The following is a 19,780-nucleotide window of genomic DNA, read 5'->3' on the forward strand; positions in this document are numbered from 1 at the left end:
ATTTTTTTATTTTCTCACCTTCTTTCTCTAGGCCCCTCCTCCTCTCGGACAATGTCACTTAAACGCTCGCTCAGCCGCTACAGAATTTCTAATTACTTCAAGGATTTTTTGGTTAAAATTTCTCCACAACATGTTATTAGAGCAAGCTTTATCAAAATGTTTGCCTCTTCCCCAACTTTTTGTGCGCTGGCTCCTGCTATCTTGCCGATTATGCAACTCGGGCCACTGAATATGTGCCATCGGGTATGTGCCAGGACAGGTAACTTGGGCCACCAGGTATGTCGTACTGTGCATGTGACACTATAGGCACGTTAGCATACTTGGCCACTCCCCGTAAATGGATATATGCCACTGTGTACGTGCCAGAACAGACACGCCGGACAAGGGACAAGTGAAGAAGCGGGCATCAAAAACAGCAGTTTGTACAGAAAAAAAGTGAAGTGAACAAAAGGAAACCGAAATGTGCATTGAGCGAGGAGCCTTGAGCTACACAGGAGTGAAGAAAGAAAAGCAGTAAACTTCTGCTTATCTCCGTTCAAAGAAATTTCAAGTGAACATCAAAACAAGATTCACTTACAACCGATTCCTAGATATGCATGGAATGCGAAGACTTTCTTTTTCGTTCCTTTTTTCTTCCATAAATATTTATGTGTTTTTCAAAGCAGTGGTAAAAGTCTTCTTCTAAATCCATCCGACTCGCGGTCCATTTCCCATAGCACAGCGATAATAAGCTCGCGCGGCGCGAGCGCAAGCAGAAGAAGAAGAAGCGTCCTTTCGGATCGCCTCGTCCGATCGTTCCTCCCGTGTCGCAAGAAAGCGTTTTGAAGAAAACACCGCGGAGGGCGGCCGCCGACAGCAGCTGAACGCACGAGTGGACGACGTGCCTCGGAGCAAAACAACTGGTCGTCCCGACGGTTGCTGCCGGACTTTTGGTCGGGAGGAGGCGGCTGATCCACTCGTCCAACAAGGTAAGGGCTGCTGTTCAAGATGCCAAGCTCGGAAAGTTTTCCCGCTGTGCTATAGCATAGCTGCAATAGCGGGGCGGCAACAATGTGTTCTAAACAAAATGTTGTTCCGCCGGCACGTCCGGAGGCGGGGGCTCACAGGCGAATAAAGGAACGAGGTTTTAAGGAGCGGCCCATTCGATTCTGACGCTGTTACGGTGGGATAACGCAACGCAGTTTTACACATGGTTGCCTGCAAGGGGCGCTTCCCGATTGAAACATATGGAAACTGAAACTGACATTCATAAAATCCACACAACATTGAGGCAGCGGGTCCGATTCCAGTACTGTTCGCACAAGGCAGTTTGACGCACCCTGTGCGATGCAGATCGACAGACATGTTAAACTGCGAAATGTCATTATCTAGAGTTTCTGACTTTCCTGTTGATCGCAATCCCTCCTTTTAAGTTATTCACTGCGATTTGGAACCTCATATCTCTCCTTTTGGAAGCATGCCACAACACTAGAAATGAGGAAAAATGCAGGATAACGGAAATATGCAAAGTCGCAAACCGGTTTTAAAAACAGCCGAGAACTTTTGTAGAAGCACCGCGATGTGCTCTACTGAGGAGAGAACTACCACGATAGAAAACGGTACTTGTTGTATTGAGCCATGTAGAGAAGGTCGCAGAATAAGTGTTACAAAATTTGCGCAAAAACCAGCAAACATTATTGTCAATGTAACTGAAACTACTCGGTGTTGTACGGTCTGGCCGCCTGTCGCCGCCGCTGAGATTCCAGTATTTTCCCAAAAACAGCTTCATGTGCTACATCACTCTCGATCGATCGACGAGCCGCTCCATACGAGGCCATCTTTCTAGTGTCACTCTGGCTGACAACCCGAAGCGCCCGTAACACACGCCACTGCGGTGCTTTCCTTCTGACGCGAGCAAGGAGGAAGGGAAAAAAACCTGAAGGGAGCATTGCATACTGCACCTGAAGCCAGGAGAGTCGGCCAAACACGTAATCGTATCGCGATGACCTTTAGTTTCTTCCAGTGCCGCACTCTGTGCACGCCCTTTCGAAAGCACAATGGATGCGGCCGCAAGGCGCCGCTGCCACACTCGGACGTTGCAAAGAGACTAAAAATGCATACGTTGCAATATAGATGACTGCAGTTGTGCGAACACATCGGGAGAAACTGTGCACGGAGGCGTTCGCAAGGCACTTCTGAACAAGTGCGCATCAGGTAAAAACAAGGAGGTTAAAGAGAAATTGCTGGAGTGGAAGCTCCCCTAAATAAGTACCAGGAAAGGTGAAGCCTTTCTGATCTCCGCTTACAGGTTAAATGATTTGGCTGTTATTTGAGCCTTAGGCTAAGTAGAAAGTAACAACTGGTTGTTCTCAACGAAAATAATAATTTCTTTTGAATATTGTTGACGTTCTTCCTAATACAAAATCTAAGAATATTCCGATTTCACACTAAAACCTCTAATGCAGAGATACACGTTGATAAATGTGTGTCCGTTAAAATAAGCCGCGATTAACCAAAGAGGATGATTAACTCGGGTAAGTGTGCGCAAAGCGCTTCATCATTGTTTATCGTTTCTGTACAGTTTTATCTTGCCCTATAATCTCCTTGGTTAAAACCTACAGGGTACCAAGCACGCTAGGCCCAGTCCGCCGAACAGGGTCACACGTTCGTACGACTTTCAGAAAAGTAATGTGATGGCTTCACGGAGAGTTGGCTCCTAAAGATGGGCTGCGTGACAAAATGTTCCCTTCTGTCTCGTTTCCGTCCTGCAAGGACGCCACCGGGCGCTGCAGTGTGAATCCATCATGGCGGATACGACGTCATCACTGGCGCAATCACTGAAACTTTGGACATAAAGCCCCCATCTCCTCTTGTTGCAGTCTCCGCTCCATACTCCTCCTCCTCTTGGTAGCCCTAAATCCCCTTTATACAGCCCAACCACTCCATATTATAAACCCTCAAGCTCCAGATAGGAAGCTTCGCCTTAACTCTTTATGGACAAGATTTGGATTCAGGCAACATACCAGAAAAGAAAAATTTCTTTCTGAGGTTCGGCTTTTATTATTGTGGTTTTGGTATCATACGTCTTTTGGTATCACACACATAATATAACGTACACGCAACGTGCATCTTTTACTTCCTACGAGAACTGTCTCTACAAATTCCATACAAAGGCGTACGCAGCTTGGGATGAACCTGGCTTCGATCCTGTGTTCTGTCTTGTGTTACCGATGGGCGAAAAATCTATTGCTCGAAATTTTTCAGCTTAATATCTTCTAATTTCGTCGAGCGACCTTACTGTCAGTCAATTTTTCACATGTTGATGGAAAATAAAAATTTTCTTCCGTTTTTCTCTTTCGCTATTAAGGGTTCCTAATACCATCATTGATGGTGCTTTACGTGCTCAAGGCAGGGCTTGGTTATGGGGAACGCCGCGAGAACCGTGCACACTAACTTTTACCAAACAGTGCTTGTCCTATCGATTTTTCTGTCTGCCAGCTGGTGTTCGCCCTGTTTTTGTTCGGTGCAACTTGAAACCCCCGGATTTGTTTACCGTGCCCAGTATGTGAGCGGTTGTGGCACGCTGTCCTGAATTGAACCCGCGGCCTCGTGCTGCGGAGCAGAACGCTGCAGCCGATGAGTCACCCCTTGCGTGTAAAAAATAAAAGCAAGAAAAAAATTCATCATGAAACATCTCTCTTGACCCACAACAGCAACTGAAAGGTGATAATAAACAGCCTTCTTCGACTCGTACCTATTGCTTCCGCCGTGTAGTCTCGGCGCTGACGAAAAAGTATTCACCGCTAAGTAGGTCGTGAATTAACTGGAAGGGAAATGATCGACGGAAATCAGTCTCGCTGGGTAAGACTTGTATTGAAATCATTTGAAGCTAACCATGTCCGGACAAAAATAGATGTATACACCGTGCTCGGGAATACATTCGCCTCACAAGCGAATTTGGTCGCAGTTCAATGAAACGACCTGGTCACGGACCAAAGAGGCGCGCCGCTGGCTGACCAACAGACTTAAATATAATCTTGGGTTTCATGTCGTGACAGAGTTAACATGGAATTATCGCCATTTCTAAGCGCGCTGTTGCAGCGAACTGGAAGTGGAGCAAATGAAGTCCGTCAGGCCATTGGAACACTTTCATCGCAATCGTAAAGCTTGGCAAATTATATTTTCTCTACGCACAAGAACCTCCAAACGTGAGCGATATCCCTCAACATCAAAGTTCACGTGCTTCTACATTGCCCGCAACTTGGAAAAGGTTTTCGGAAAACGGCAGTGCTCATGAGGCGTGCGGGGCTAGTATATATTTCGCCAGGACAATATCCTAAATGATTGCCTCTGTGATCGGTGACATGCCAAAAGCTGAAAAAGAGCCAGTGTTATTTTTTTCTGTTTCCTGCGTCGCAGAAGTAAGGGGCAAAGATCGGGTTCAGCGGTGAGAAGAAACGAACGCGTTTAGAGCAGTCATGGACGAAAGGAAAGCAGAGGTGGTCGCAAGCGTATTGTAACTGCAGTACCATTCTGCCCAGTAATCACACTACAGCAACTAGCCCAAACCGCTACCCTTACAAGAGATGGAGTCTGTCTCGTAAATGGCATAGGAGATTTTAGACTATAGTTATAGAAATACTTTTAGTACGAGAGAGAGTAGAAATGCTCGACTGCAGTACAGGTAGTTATATCTGATCAGCTCAAGCGGACCAGGTGACTGTCACCGCTCCGTACCGACGGAGATGCCATGCGAGATCACCAGTGATCATCTAATTCCTCGACTTGTGACGCACGTCCAGCGCCAGGAGACTCGGCTGCCGCCTCAGACCGGCGATGAACGTGCCCGAGGGCACCCCGATGGACACGAGCCTGTCGGCCGTGGAGCAAGCCCGCTGCCTCCCGCCTGGCAAGCTGCGCCAGGAGTACCTGGACCTCCTTGAGCTGCTCGGGCACGGCCGCTTCCAGCTCAGGGTCCTCTTCTGCGCCCACCTGTCCCTCGTCATGGTGAGCGCGAGAGATCCTATTGCATGTTAATTTATGACCGAAAGGCGCTTTTGAACCAGTCCTATTTAGCGATTACGACGACGATGATGATGTCGGTCTAACTGATAGGTTAGAGGAACATAAGAATCTTAACAACTCGAATACGCGCGAGACGTTGGGGTAAAACCAAAACGAAGAGAAGCAGTACACAAGCAATCAGGCGTTTTAGCCGAAATAAAATAAAACATGAAAACAGCCTTTCATTCCATATCTGAGGCACAGCGGTGTAGGATAAAAATATTGCGAGTCATTTGGATCATACTGGAGAGTCAGGTCTTGTGTGAATTTTTAATGTTTGGTTAAATTACATATGCTTCAATTTCCGACCTCCCAAAACAAAATTTTGAACTCCTGAAAAAATTTCACCTTCGTAAACAAGAAATAATAAATAAATAAATAAATAACAAGAACAACCGTAAATGCTGCTTTCGTGATGTTTGCGGCTTGAGACCTTATCTTAGCTAGAAGGGGTAAGTTTGTTAATTTTGGAAAGCTTTACAGATCTCGGCGATATTTATATAGTGCATTTCTTAGGCGTTCTGGTCATGTGCGTCAAAGGGTTTGACCGAAATTTCGTGACTTGTAAGTAATAGGCCACCCTCCCTTGCCATTTCTAACGTCAGCACGGTGGTAGGAGCGCTGGAGCAGAAATCGGGCAAATCTGTCTGAAAGAAGGACTAATATGCTTTTACTACCATAAGCGACTGTTTCTGTGCTTACCTGCTGGTGTAAAAGTCCCTGCAGTGATGCAGTGTCAGTTATTTGCACCACCTTATCTGCCTCACCATTAGGATCAGTTCACTGCTACAACGTTTCATGTAATCCTTGTAGCTGGATATATTTTCTAAGGACCTCGCTACTAGCGCTCTTGTTTTAAGTCAACTTTATCCTTTTTCCTACATTCTAAGTAAAATTTTGGGCTTTTGTCTTTTATCAAAACAATAGTCCTCTTGCGTTCATTTCGCTTTTTTAGCTCTGCGCTCCAGGTGGTTCAATTCACGAATTGCCTTAGCGTATCACCGAGACACACCGTTATTGGCAGGAAAGCAATGATCAGATGAACACAAGACAGATGACAATAAAGCCCCAAAGAGCGTAAAATGTTTCCACTGACAGCTTTTTAACATTTGCAGGGACAATAATTTGCTATGATAACTGACTTCTCTGGTCGTGTTTATGCCAGTAGGTACTGTCCCGGGAATTCCAAAATCAATTCCGAGAAATTTACAACAACGAAAATCCAGCTATGTTGCGAGAATTGGGACTTACGACCTGGCATTCGACGGTTCTATTTGTCTCAGCATTCTACAACAGTGCAGAATCCTGAAGAGCGTGATCGCGCCAGAAGCGGCCATGGTTGGCTAATGCCCGCTCAACATGAGTGCCGGCTCTCGCGCCTTTCAAGTTGCGGAGGGCCGTAGTCTTGGAACACGTATAATGACAATGGTTGAGCATCTCTCATTCGCCTTCAGTAGTCTTCTTCTATCGCTGGGGAAATATCGTCTGCATATGGCAAAAGCTTACCTTCAGTCACTTTTATACGAAAGCCATAAATGGACTGATTTTCAGTAATGCCCGTTGACGGTGTTTCGACATATATATATATATATATATATATATATATATATATATATATATATATATATATATATATATATATATATATATATATAATATGGCGAACGGCCATCAAATTCGGGCACTTTCGCCATCATGAAGTAGGTTAGAACTTCTGTTGAATTTCTTGACTGTCCCGTTCGAGGCTACCAAAAAAACGACTAATATGGGTAAGATGAAACAGCAGCAATTAAAGCTAAAGTGAATTGATAAAGGGTCGAACGTCACTCTATATTTGCCAGGGCTACCGAGCGTAACCTACTCGCTGTGTCGACGATCTGGTACGCAAGGCAATTACTGTGCTGCTGTGGATCGCACAAATCTATTTTGACGTGTGTAGGTATCGAGCGTGGGTTTGTCTCACCTGTCCTTGTAACAGGTGGTAAATCAGTTTGTTCCTTCCGTAGTGTAACGTACTTCTTGGAAACTAGTTTCCATGTGAGGCTCAAGTGTGCATTACACCAGTGTGTAGCAGACACCAATAGCGTGACGGGCACGACTCGCAGTTGCTTAAAATAAGTAGTGGAAAGCGTATGATTTTTCGGCTGCAAGGTGTTCGACCGAATATTTGTTTAGTGCTACTAAAAAGCAGAGTCGAGATGTACGTCATGCAATATTGTTTGTCCCTATGTATAGAGACATGGACAGTGCAGGCCAGGGCAAGGACGTGCTAAAACGATTGAAATGAATGCAAATTAGTCAGAGAGCGGAATTCGTTTTCTTGAAACTTTGTGCTCAACGTCGCTGGTACATTTTTTAAAGGAAGCTGGTTTCTTTACACCTTGAGAAACGGTCCTCTTTTTGAACTGGTGACTATATTCACCCTGTTTTTCTTTACTTGTGGGAGGGGGTATATTTTTGTGACGTGTTACTGGGAACGCTAAACAAGGGCATTCCCTAAATTCATGTGGCATAATATGTCAGCGGTAACAGACATCGTATGACTTGACAGCTGTAGGACTTCACAATGTTAACTTGTCTGCACTGCCTCTCGCCACACCCTCTTCAAAGAATTTCACTGTGAACCGGGCACGCGACCTACCCGGCTGCTTCTATGCGAATGCATGCTATGATCCACAGACTGACAACGCTCGAAGAATATTAAACGAAAATGCAAGTCCACCCGAATTCATGTTTCATACTGTATATTCATTTGTTATATTCAGCACATATTGATTTGCTATGTATGTTGTGTTTTTTTTTCTCTGTGGTTTTGCTTGACTTGCGCTCGTCGGCGACCAGAAATATAAACAAATTATCGAGGCCTAATGGTTAGAGAATTGGGCTGCTGTACTTGGCGACTAAGGTTTGATTTCGACATCGGACACCTGAATGTTGTTGTTGTTGTTGTTGTTGTTGTTGTTGTTGTTGTTGTTGTTGTTGTTGTTGTTGTTGTTGTTGTTGTTGTTCACGGCGTCTGAAACGAGGCAACACAAAAACCTGCCTACCGCAAAGTGCCTCGAATGAGCCAAAAAATACTTCTCATTAAAACAACGACAATATACGCGTGAACCTGTCCGAACGTTATTACTACAATTTGCGGTGACTAAGGAGGCGGTAACTGAATAAAGGTACACGGAAAGTGCTGCAACCTCCAAGATACAATCACGCCCATTCAGACATTTTTTTCTTCCCCGGAGAAGGTGCAATCGCTCAAGTCTTCGGGGCACTCTGGTGTCGTCAGGAGAATGGCTGTAATAGATTATGTAGGAGCCAAAATTTTCGATCTGTATTTTTTAGTGGCGCAGGCCCACACAACAGTAATGTTGTCTTCTGATCTTTTTCACTTCTATGGACTATGTGCCCGTATTATGCTCTCACACCTACAAGCATGGCTGGCAATCACTTTGGTAGACTATATTACGCAGGCAGGTAGCATGGTTTCTTGTGAAATTGCATCTGCAGAGCACATTTTCATTAGAAATGTGTTAAGCGGACGTTCTCGTTTCATCTTGCCTGAAAATGGACAGTGCTGTAGATGCCAAAAGATAAAAGAAGTAGAACAACCAGCATAGAGTACCCTATGGGAAGAGTAAAGATAAGAATGTCCGAGGCCAAGCAAGGGTCGATCACTTGTCAACAGACGTACGACTGGACGGAATGAGTTCCCCGATGGGCGCGGCGCCTTGGAAGATGACACACTGATAGCAGCCGACTCGAACTGACAAGGACGTCGTTTATCCAGGTCATCAAGACAAATGCGTGCACGGAGAATTGAGTTGCTCTCCTGAACACCGTCAAATTCTGCCATATTTGCGTTTTCAGACAGAGAGGCCCTAGCAGCCCTAAGGGCCAATCGGTGCTGACAAGGTGGTGAAATATGACAATGTGATGTCAAGGCGTCATGTTTATTTGCTTCATCAAAAGGAAGGAACAGGCGCATAACAGCTGCTGCATACGACACTTTGACGTGGTGGATTTTCGGCAGCAGTATACAGCAGTGAACACACGAGTACTACCTACTACAACACCAAACTTTCGGATCAGCACAGAGCAAGAAAAGGGAAACGCACATATGCGTCGTGGGAACGGGTGCTAGACCCGCTAAAATTTGAATAATCAGACAGCGAAGATAGGAAAATGAAACAGTCAAAAGTCAAATAAAATGGGCTGGAGATGAATGTAGAAGCTTCTCTGAGGAGAACTGTAAGTGGAAAACGTCAGCATGTTTACAGCTATAATTCCCGTAGAACATTGAAGAAAATAATTTCGGGATCTATTACATAGTTTTCACAGAGTGCATATAGAAGTTTGGGCAACCTAAACTGAAGCATTTGTGTAGTGCAATTTGTGTGGCAAGTACAGACATACCAATCCTCAGTATGGTGTGTTCTATATTTTGGTGCTTTCTCTGTGCATTTCGCAATATGAGTGAAGGTGTGATCTTTGTTACTTAATCCTGACTTGTAAAAGCGGGAGATGCCAAAATTGTACAGTGACTTAACAGGGACAACATGAAACTTTTGCTACAACGGTTCTTTGTGGGAGGGGAACGGTAAGGAACATGGAAATTAGTCGAATAAAGCGCTTCTATAAAAATAGCTCATTTATATTTTCTGCAGTAATGGTTGCCCATACAAGCAATCCATAATTAAAGGGCAAGAAAATAGATAACGCTATAGCGCAACATTGATTGATGTAGGAAACGAAGCGCTGTATCGCCGCATAAAACCGGCGGTACATGATAAATTGCTGGTTAAATATTCGACATACAGATCCCGTGTCATATGCCATGGGAAGAAATTTAGCGCCTGAAGTATTAAAAGACTGAACAAATTCATTTCTTTATTATTAACTAAGACCGGGGGCAAGTCAGTTTTCGTTCGTTCGGTAGAACATAACGCTTTACTTTTACTAACATTAGGTTTTAACTTTTTATTGTATGACCAGTTTTCGATTAATGGCGCAGTTTTATTAACACGCCTGAAAAGTTATAAGCCTGAATGAATAGTAAAAAATGAAGTGGTGCCATTATCGTAAAGATGTTATTTACCTGAATCACGTGGGTTCACTATTTCATTTACACTAAGAATAAAAAGGAAAGGGCCAAGAATGCTACTTCGTAGGACGCCAGTGATAACCTGCTTTTCAGTGGAGCTGTAACTAGCGATTTGAACGAATTGTTTTCTATGTTGCAGATATGTTAGAGCAGTGCAGAAGCTACACATTGGATGCCGTAAAATTCGAGCTAGTGAAGAAAAAGCTGTTGATTTGTGCAATCCAACGCTTTCGTAAAGTCCAAAATTATGCTCAAGAATAGGCTCCGGTTTCCTAGGTTTTCTAATGCATATTGTTTTGGGTAAGTAGCGCAAGCTCAGTAGATTTTTTATTTGGGAAGCCGTATTGCGCTGGAGAACAAAGATTATATCAGTCAAGAAAAGGTGAAAGGTGCTTTATTATGACTCTCTCGAACACTTTATAATGCACAGGCAGAATTTATATCCGTCTGTAGTTGCACAGATCATTTCTGTCACCTTTTTTAAATGAAGCAAACATTCGTGGGCTGCATTTTGCGCAGAAATATTGCTCCAGAAATAGTTATGTTGGAGATGTGCAGCAAACAGGAAAATTTTAATTGCGTATTTTATAGGTTGAATCCGTAAGCCCCATGTATATTGACATTTACTCTCTTTCCAAGCTCATGAAAGCGGAAACTACTTCAGTTGTGGGAACTACATTTAAAAAATTGTCTGGTCATTTAATGTCTTGTGTAAGGCAAGTCAAGATACCGTAAGTCAGAATGAATGTCCAGAATAGGTAGCACCCTGCTCAACCCTTTCAGCCTCTTCTAAGTGCTTCTGCCAGCCCCCTCAATCCCCTACGCCGACATACACAAATCTTTATAGGTGTCATGCCGGACTGGGGAACACGAGCAAAAAGCTGCATCAATGTATTTCAGGAACAATATAGAAACTACGTAGCATAATTTGGCAAGTTTATAACAGATCATTGTATGTTGCATCTTACTACCTTGCAAAATTCCAGCTCTCATTTCCACAATTTAACATCGTACCAAATAATGGCATCGCCAACACAGAACCCCATCTTCGACTATGACCACGCGAGTGGGTAGGGCGCGGCGCTAAATTGGCTAAAAGCGGCAAAGCTAGCTATTCACCAATACCGCCGCTGCCAGTAGCCAATGTGGGACGCTAGAATGGCAAAAAACGGCAGAGCCGGCTATCTGCTTGTATTGGCGCTGGTAATTGCGAGCCAAAACAGGCCCTTTGATGGCGTACTAGCACTTGGGCACTGCTGGCACGGGTAGCGCTGACAGTATTGGGCCCATATTTGTGCCGGTGTTAGCCGTGATATGGCCATGCTGCGGCCAGCCTGGGTGTGCTGCCTAGGCGTGTGACCGGCTTGCCACACTTACAGACACACACTTTTAATGCGTAAGCATTCTTATCCGACTCACCCAGGAAATCTCCGTCAATTTGTGCGTCTGCAATGCATAACACGATGCGCTTCATTAAAAACCACAGATTATTATCTAAAAGAGAAATGCGAAAGAAAGAACGTTGGCAGTGGTGTGTTTCTAACCTACAACTCCACGCTCAGAAGCGTTGTGTCTTACCCATCGGGCTAAACTCTCACGCTTGCAGAAGGTGGATATATCTAAACCACATGAATTTGTTGTATTGGCGGTACAAAAACTATGTCAAAGGAGAACAGATCCTATAAAGGCTATCTTGACAGATTTGCTCATGGTGGAATAAAATGCAATCTCTACGACATGTAGACCCAACTTGGAGCATTGCAGACATTAGAAAAAGTCAAATTTTGCGAAAGTTAATTGCCAAACATGCCACATTCCCTATGCGTTTCGATGCCCCTTCCGTTAGGGCTTTCCTTCACCGACCGAAATGCAACCGATCTCTGAGGGCTCATGCGCTTCTCATCGTAGAAAATAGACGGATAACCAGTAAATTAATTCACAAGTATGATTAGGAGTGATGGGGAATTATATGGGTCTCATCACGATTGATAATGGTTCGACGCGGATGGATAAGGTGTGAAAGAGCGATAAGGGTTTATAATCGTCGAAGCAATTCTGATAAGGTTGGTAGGACAGATAAGGGTTGATAAGGATCCGATCTATTGCGATAAGGTTGATAACGACCGATGGGGGTTTATGGACGTCGCACTGAATCCGATAATATTGATAAGGACCGAAAGGGTTGATAAGGGCTTATACTGATCGGATCAAGCTTTACATAAGATCGATAATGACATCGGGCTGCATGGATATGAGCAAGTGGCACAATGCTTACCCATACTTAGACAACTCAAGTGGAGTTTCTGCGTAATTTCTTGTCACTTTGAGACTCCTAATGCCAACGCATTAAAAGAAAAACATCGGGTTGATTGGACCGGCAAGGAACTTGTATGCCGGTCTCGCCTGCCGGGTCTGCCACATGGCCATGACCTGACCGCTACCAGCGCTGACACTGGCTGCGGCCGACCGGCCGACGCGGCAGTCGTGCGACCCTGCGCCACCATAGAGTTAGTACAGCAAACCTAGGGGAAAAGCTCGGCGAAAAAAGCTGCAACTGCAAAGGCGCCGCCCTCTAGTTACGATTCACTTTTTAACGCGTTAACGGCCCCGTGTCGCGGAAGATCTGGCGCCGGCGTCGGACGTCGTTTCGGCAAAAGGATTTTCGAACCACCCATACTCAGGCCGTCCATGTGGTGCAAGGGAGCTACTGAAGTAATGGGATTTCTCAAGCAAAAATACAACCTACAGACATAATAGGGTCGGGTTGTAATTTGACTATACGAGAAAACCTAATTATGTTCCGTGAAAACTAAAAAAAAAATTCCACCGTTTCTGCCAATTCGCAGACCGGCTACGGCGTCCGCCATTTGCGCGCGCCGGCGCGTGTGTAACTCGGGCGCCAAGGAGCGGCGCGCCCGGTTGCTTGTAATACCTCCAGCTGGAGCTCGCCTCCGCCACATCGCGGCCCACGCAAGAGGCCGCGTTTCTACCCCAAAGCCCGCCTTCATGCATAGCGCTCGCGGCCAGCTTTTCCCAGTAAACATTACGGTCACATACGCTCCAGTTGCCGGGAAGAGTCAAAAGCAGTCAGGGATCTTTGAACGATATCGGGCGTTGCGCTCTTAAAGGTGAAGCTTAAATGTCCTACATCTTATTACTACTATATATACTCAAAATATTACGCAAAAAGCATTTACACGTAGCACGTGCGTGTAGGCCACATTTAAAGTTCAATGCGCCTATTTTTAGAAAGATCAGATGACTAATCATAAAATTTGGATGAAAATTTTACCGTTCGTTCAGGCGCCTTTGCAGACTGCTGCGCTTTAAAAAGAAACATTATATAACGGGCGTTTACGTGCCACGACCACGATCTGACTGTTGAACAAGATGGCGCCACCACACTGATGGAGGCCCGGGATCGCGCTGATTTGTGCGTCTTGTCTGAATCGCATCTCATCATCTGCGCCAGCGCGCCTGCAGAGGGCGGCAACCCTTGCGGATACCGATGCCAATGCATGGGCGCTACGGGGAGCTTTCTCTCTATTTTTCTATTTGTCTATTTTTCTCATATTAACTCTATAGGTGCGACCACATCCAACGAGTTGGTCGCGCGTGCGGATTCCGATCCGACGCCGCATGCTGTCGGAACTTGTTGGAAGTCTGTCGGGTGCTGCTGTTGGTGTGAATGGTGGTGCGACGGATCGCACGCATGGCTCGCATCACGTGTCTCGCACTTCAGAAATGGTTTAAGGGTGGTGCCACTCATAACTCATAACGCAGCACAGTGCCACACATAGCGGCGTGACAATGCCTTCTGAACGCATTCTTGGATAGCAACCATGGTTGGCTCTTCATAAGTTTTCTACAACACAAAGAAAACTAGAGTTTTTAAAGAGTGCTCGGCAATGCTAGACAGATTGAGTGGTTTCATTTACTGTCCCATTAAGGCGACTTCATCGGAAGCTGCACACGTCTAGAGCGAGCACGAAGCTGTTGCATCTTTGCCCGCTTTTCTTGTCCCGTCCCCGCCAGTTGCTGTTCCACAACTGGTCTGCGCACGTGCTGACGCAACCCGTGGACCACTGGTGCAAGCCGCCCGCGCTGTTCGCCCACCTGACGCGCGACCAGTGGCTCAACGTAAGCGTACCAATTGTGGAGGACTCGCACGGCAACCGGCACCACAGCCAGTGCGCAATGTACGATCTCAGCACCATCGTGTTCAACGGTTCCCGCTTGGAGGTGCCCTGCGACGCGTGGGACTACGACCTGCCGCCCGACACCAACACGATGGTCTCCAAGTGAGTGCGCTCTCCTCGTCTAACTCTCTCGCTCTCTCACTCGCATATCAGGGGATCTCATGCACTGCCTTGATCCCTACGAATCGGTTTACGCTTGGTTAAAACGCAGCGCAACTGGGACTAACGCTAGAGAACACTATACGAGCTCTGAGACTAGCTTTAAAGCGAAACTTTCCTCCCAAACCTTACATGCATAAGCCTGATCGTGACTGCTTGTTGCTACTGCTGCCTTGTAGAAAAGCTCATACATATAAAAAAATAGAAAGTACAGGGCCGGGTTTGAACCTCGGTCCGCCGCCGGCGCAGCAGCCCGGTGCTCTAACCGTTAGGCCACAGGCGTGCGAGCAATTTTGCCGTGCCAACGTCAACGAGCTGTTTGAGATGACTACCGCGTGCGTCAGATTGCGTGGCAGGGGTGCGCGAGAGCAAATGCGTGCGCTCCAGCTGCCTTTGCGCCAAAGGCGCAGAAATGAAATGGCCTAATTCACGGCATTTGATCAACCCCTTCCCGACAGCTTCGCTTCACATGTATATGAAGACGTTCGTGGGATCTGCATCAGCTTTTACTCCACTCCCGATGTGTCGTTTGATGCGCAGAATACTGATGTATCACACAACAAGAAAATGGTAAAAAGAGATCTAGCCGTGACACATTACCTAAACAAAAAGAAAGCATGCTCACGACAAGCATGGTTTGAAAAAGAAATATATTTTATCTATGAAGCAGGGCTAAAAACTAAGCGGTGGAGTTTGACAATACAGGTTCTCGTAAAGTTTCTTGTACCTAAAAAAATGCGATCGTATATGTTGAATTTCAGTTTCGGGATGTTCATTTTGCAACCTTAAAGAAGTTGGAGGTCGAAAATGCAGTACTCGCGCTATGACCTGTCGACCTTTTCTAAAGCCCCTTAAACTTCGTAAAGTAGCGACACTCTCCTCCTCCGCCTTCACTCCTCCTCGTTTCTCTTCTCTTTCACGCTCCCTCCTCGACCGTGGCGCCGCCTACGCAGCTGGAGCGTAGCAACGGCGCCGACATGCGCTCCTCGCCGCGGGCGTCTATTTGTCGTACAAAAATCCCTCACGTGTCCTGATCCTAGGTGCCTATGGACAGCATCGTTTAGGGATTTTTGAGAATGCGCGATCTTCTTTATTCTATGGCGCGATGCTGGCGCCGAGCGACGCCGTCGCGTGTTCGTCCTCGGCGTGATCGTTCTCTGGACCGCGCGTTGTTCAACACTGCCCATGTGATTGTGCGTGCGTTGCTTGTGTGTTCGTTGTGGGTTCTGTGTTACTTGGCAGAAAGCCGTGAGTAGTGGCGGTGCGGCAGTGCGGCTTTGGCCTCCGTGAGCTCTGGCACTACAGAATCTGCGTTGTGTGACCCGTGCTTTCTTGAGAACCCGGTGGTGGTGACAATTGAAATATCGAAGTGGCCTAGCGCCTCGGCAGCGAAGTTCTGCGAACCGCGATGTGGCGTCGCCGTGTCCGACTTTGCTTAACGGACATCGAGGGATGTGCTGCTCGCTGCAAGTCATGTAAATCCAACTGCGTCGACCACCCACTGTTCAGCGCTGAATGTGTGTTTGGTGTGCTGTGCTTGAAACGAGTGGTGCAGCCGTGCAGCGGGGGTGGCGGAGGAGCAGAGTGGCTTAGGGGCTCCGTTTGCGCGTTCACAGACATGTGCTCCCGTCTTGGTCTCATTAGCGGCTGTCGCGGGATTGTGGTGTGCTAGCTCTTGCTTAGTATGAAGTTTACGACGCTAACACACAGCATGTTCACGTTTTTCCGCGCTATATGTCATTTGCATGACGGCCGAGTTGAAAATGAGACATATAGTGTTCTTTGCGTTTGTGTATTGTAAGTTACTTTCTATAGTGGAAGTTCTGGGAGTCTTATTATGCAAGGAGTGCGAACGTAAACATAAACACGTATGTGTGTCTGAAATTTTGAATGACCCATAATACCCTTTACGACTGATAAGTGGGCTACACGGCCTGTGCGAATCAGCTACCGTATGTTGCGACGCTCTTCCGTGTGATAGACTGATGCATGGTGCGCGTTTATTTCTGTACTGTTGTAAAAACCATTTGTTTATTCACTCAATGCAAATGACCGGCTTCGTCGCCGCAGTACACTTTAGTTACGCGGTGAAGCATACTAAAAGTGGGAGGGGGCCGCTATCAGCCAGCATGGTATGTCCACTTAGGCGACCTGAGAGGCGGCGGGTGCGCGAAGAATTCTTATTATGTCCAGTGACAATGGCCCCTTTTCACTTTTACTATGCTTCACCGCAGTACGTTGCTTTGGCTTCACCACGAAGTACGAGTGTATTGCGAGAAAGGTAATCGTAAAAAGCCTAATTATGCAACGTTTCTTTTGTAGCTTGCTACACCGCAATACAGGGGTGTGAATAAACATCGTGCAGTAAAGCATACTAAGAGTGGAAAGGGCTCATAGGTTTACACTGTGCTCATTATTTTCAATTTTGACATAATTTGCAAGTGCATCTGTGCTCGTGGTAAGCTTCATTGACAATTCTTTGTACATTACAAATTCATATTGCAGGGAAGCTTACTAAAGCACATTCGCCATTATGGTACGTGTTATTCACCTTCAATTCAGGAGCACAATGCGGATTCTTGCCCCTGCTTTTGGCTGGACTGCACATGCTCTTTGAGAATTGATTAATTTCGTTGATTCATTCTTTGATTACGCGCGAGACCTAGCAATGGGTAGCCCAAATATAGATTTGAGAAAACCAAAACGAATTCAGCAGTAATAAGCTAAAGGGTTGTTTTGGTGTAGACCAGTGGCCAAATCCGGATATGAAAGAGGAGCAAGAAAAGACGAGTCTTTCCACTTCACCACTGGGAGGCACAACTCCCACAAATAAATACGACTCTCACTTATTTGACTTTTTTAAGGAGATTACCGACTTGCATTGCCAAGTGTTCTCTTCAACAAACACTGCATGAAGTAAACTTCCTGCACATATTTCACCAGCTACTGCAACATTGTTTCACATTGTGAGTGAAACTGCAATTTTCTTTATGCCACAACTTGCCCAATCTTTTGTTTTGCAGTAGGATGTTAGCTGTGTTATTAAGGCACTTAAATACTCATGAATAGTAGTAGAGAGGAAAAAAACAAAAGTAAGAAAGTAGTAGCTTTTTGTGCGTAGACTATGCATACACCTGGTGCTCCTACGGTCACTTTTTCCTATCCGCTAAACCATTCTAAACAGGAAAAGTTTATACACAGACCATAACTAAACCACAGGTACCGCTGGTAAGCAAAGTATATTTATTCGGTGACATTTTCTGCAGCCCTGCTATTGGGCTTTCCTTCCTTCGTTTTCAGCTGTGCAGGTTCATTAAGAAGTGATGAGACAGTTTGACAGTTTTAATCGTTGAAAGACTTAGCGAAACCTTTTTTGGGTTGTTTTTTCTTGGTTTCAGACCCTGCACATTGAATTTTAAGGCGTGTTTTTTGTGTTAGTTGCTTTTTTTTTATGGGTCGGGCATGTCAACATTTTTACACCATGTCAAGTATGTGGTGCCATAGACTGTTCTTAGATGGAGTCTTGCATTTTCATTCTGTACAATATGATGTATGTTGTTTGTGTCCAAGGCCGTTATACAGCGCGATTGTAGCATTTTGCCAAAGTTTGCCTCTGCCACCCAAGCTTGAAAGATTGCTATCCACTGCTGGTGGCATGACACATGTGACATTTCTTTTTCAATAAAAGGAAGTTTGTCACTTATCCTGTGCACTGGTTGTCTTTTGTCTCTCTGAATTGCAATTTGTTACCTATATTTGCTCTTTTGTTGCATTTCAGATTAGGAATGGCTATCATAATTGACATTTAACCATATTGCACACAATGTGGATGATATGTAATTGCAATATGTGGCCATCATAAATACAATAGAAGTTCATAATTCAAGAATAGTGCTTTTGCATGGTGGTGCAGCCATGAATTGTGGCTATAAGGTACCAGCGCTCCAGGTAGCACTGCTTGTGCAGACTATAGTTCAACTCTACTACTTTCAAACATCATTGTTTTTACCTGCATTTGCATAGCTCCAGTTTCCATTAACAACACACATCTGGTGGAAGAGTGGCTTGCACCTGCAGTTGGGTCCAATGAATAGCCAAATTTCTGCCCGTTTTCATGCTATTCGCATATTAGTAAAGGTAGTCGTTCTTATAGTAGCCTGTTTTCCCAGTGTAGAAGCCGCTGCAGGGTGTCAGGATCTCATACACATCTTCAGCTTTGCAGGGGACACAGCATCTGGCACATAGTTTGTCACAGGCCATGTATTCGGGGCAAGTTGAGTTCACTCACTAGCAAAGGGAGAACCAAGCTTGTTGGATATGAAGTAAACCGCCTGTATACTCAGTGGCCTTCTTCATTTCGTTTGACATACGTGGTTATAGCGACCCCTGTTTTAAGCACTTCTTGTCCAGCAGCGGTCGTTTCCTTTTGAAACACTCACGATAGCTTTCAGCAAGCTGGACAGGAATAACACTGAAAAACCAGCAGATGTTAATTCTCGCACTTATCATGCGAAGCTTCGTACAGTATGATAAGGGCGTAAATAAATAAGGGTGTTCCTCAAGGCCTTGTAGCACATGTCACGAGTTTGGAGCAACATGATGTGCAGCACTTTTTTGATCGCATGCTGTAGGTTTAGCAGGTGTGGCCATGGTTGAAGTGCAGTGCAAGGTCAAGAAAACAGATATCTATGAGCAGCACCCTGGTAAAGGAGACTCTGGGAAAACTAGTGGGAAGCCTGTTGAACATCTGGTTGACCCACTTGCTGGCTCCATCAAGCAAAGTGTGATAAAGAGAAGGAAGTCATCAACACATCAGAAGGTTTTTTACATATAAACACTGTGCTAAGGTCATAACATGCCAACAAGTCTTAGTGCGCAGGCTATGCACGACCAACCACATATGCCTTCTGTTCGGACATTGCTCATTGTAACTAACAAGGATGGAGTGGATAAAAAAGAACAGCAGCTCCATTAATTTGGTTTCACTGGTATCAACAGTGTTTTGTCAGTGTACATTGCCATACTCCCCAATGCCTTCTTGGGTGACATCAGCAGGGACAAGCTAGAGGCAAGGGGTAATAGACGTCTTTACAAGCTAAAAATGCATGCATACATGGAGAGCACATTTTGTTCAAAAAGTAGGCACTTCACAGGGGCACTGGAGAAGGAACAGCTTATTAACAGTGGGCAAAGACAAGCTACTAAACACCCAACACTGTTGCCATGTAACGACCTCTGAAACAATCCCCCTTAAAGAGGAAATCATCTTTGTGTATCCATA

General features: G+C 45.4%; 1 protein-coding gene across 1 annotated transcript in view; it reads left to right on the top strand.

The window, feature by feature from the left end:
• Positions 1 to 774: 774 nt before the first annotated feature.
• The window catches only part of LOC142589048 (solute carrier family 22 member 7-like), a 37,415-nt gene continuing 18,409 nt past the window's right edge, over positions 775 to 19,780 (top strand). The window contains exons 1-3 of the mRNA XM_075700835.1: positions 775 to 968; positions 4,782 to 4,986; positions 14,177 to 14,442. Coding sequence (XP_075556950.1) covers positions 4,816 to 4,986; positions 14,177 to 14,442 — 437 coding nt within the window. The 5' untranslated portion in view covers positions 775 to 968; positions 4,782 to 4,815. The remainder of the gene's footprint in view (positions 969 to 4,781; positions 4,987 to 14,176; positions 14,443 to 19,780) is intronic.

This window comes from Dermacentor variabilis, chromosome 7 (genome assembly GCF_050947875.1).
Source record: "Dermacentor variabilis isolate Ectoservices chromosome 7, ASM5094787v1, whole genome shotgun sequence".
Lineage (NCBI taxonomy): Eukaryota > Metazoa > Arthropoda > Arachnida > Ixodida > Ixodidae > Dermacentor > Dermacentor variabilis.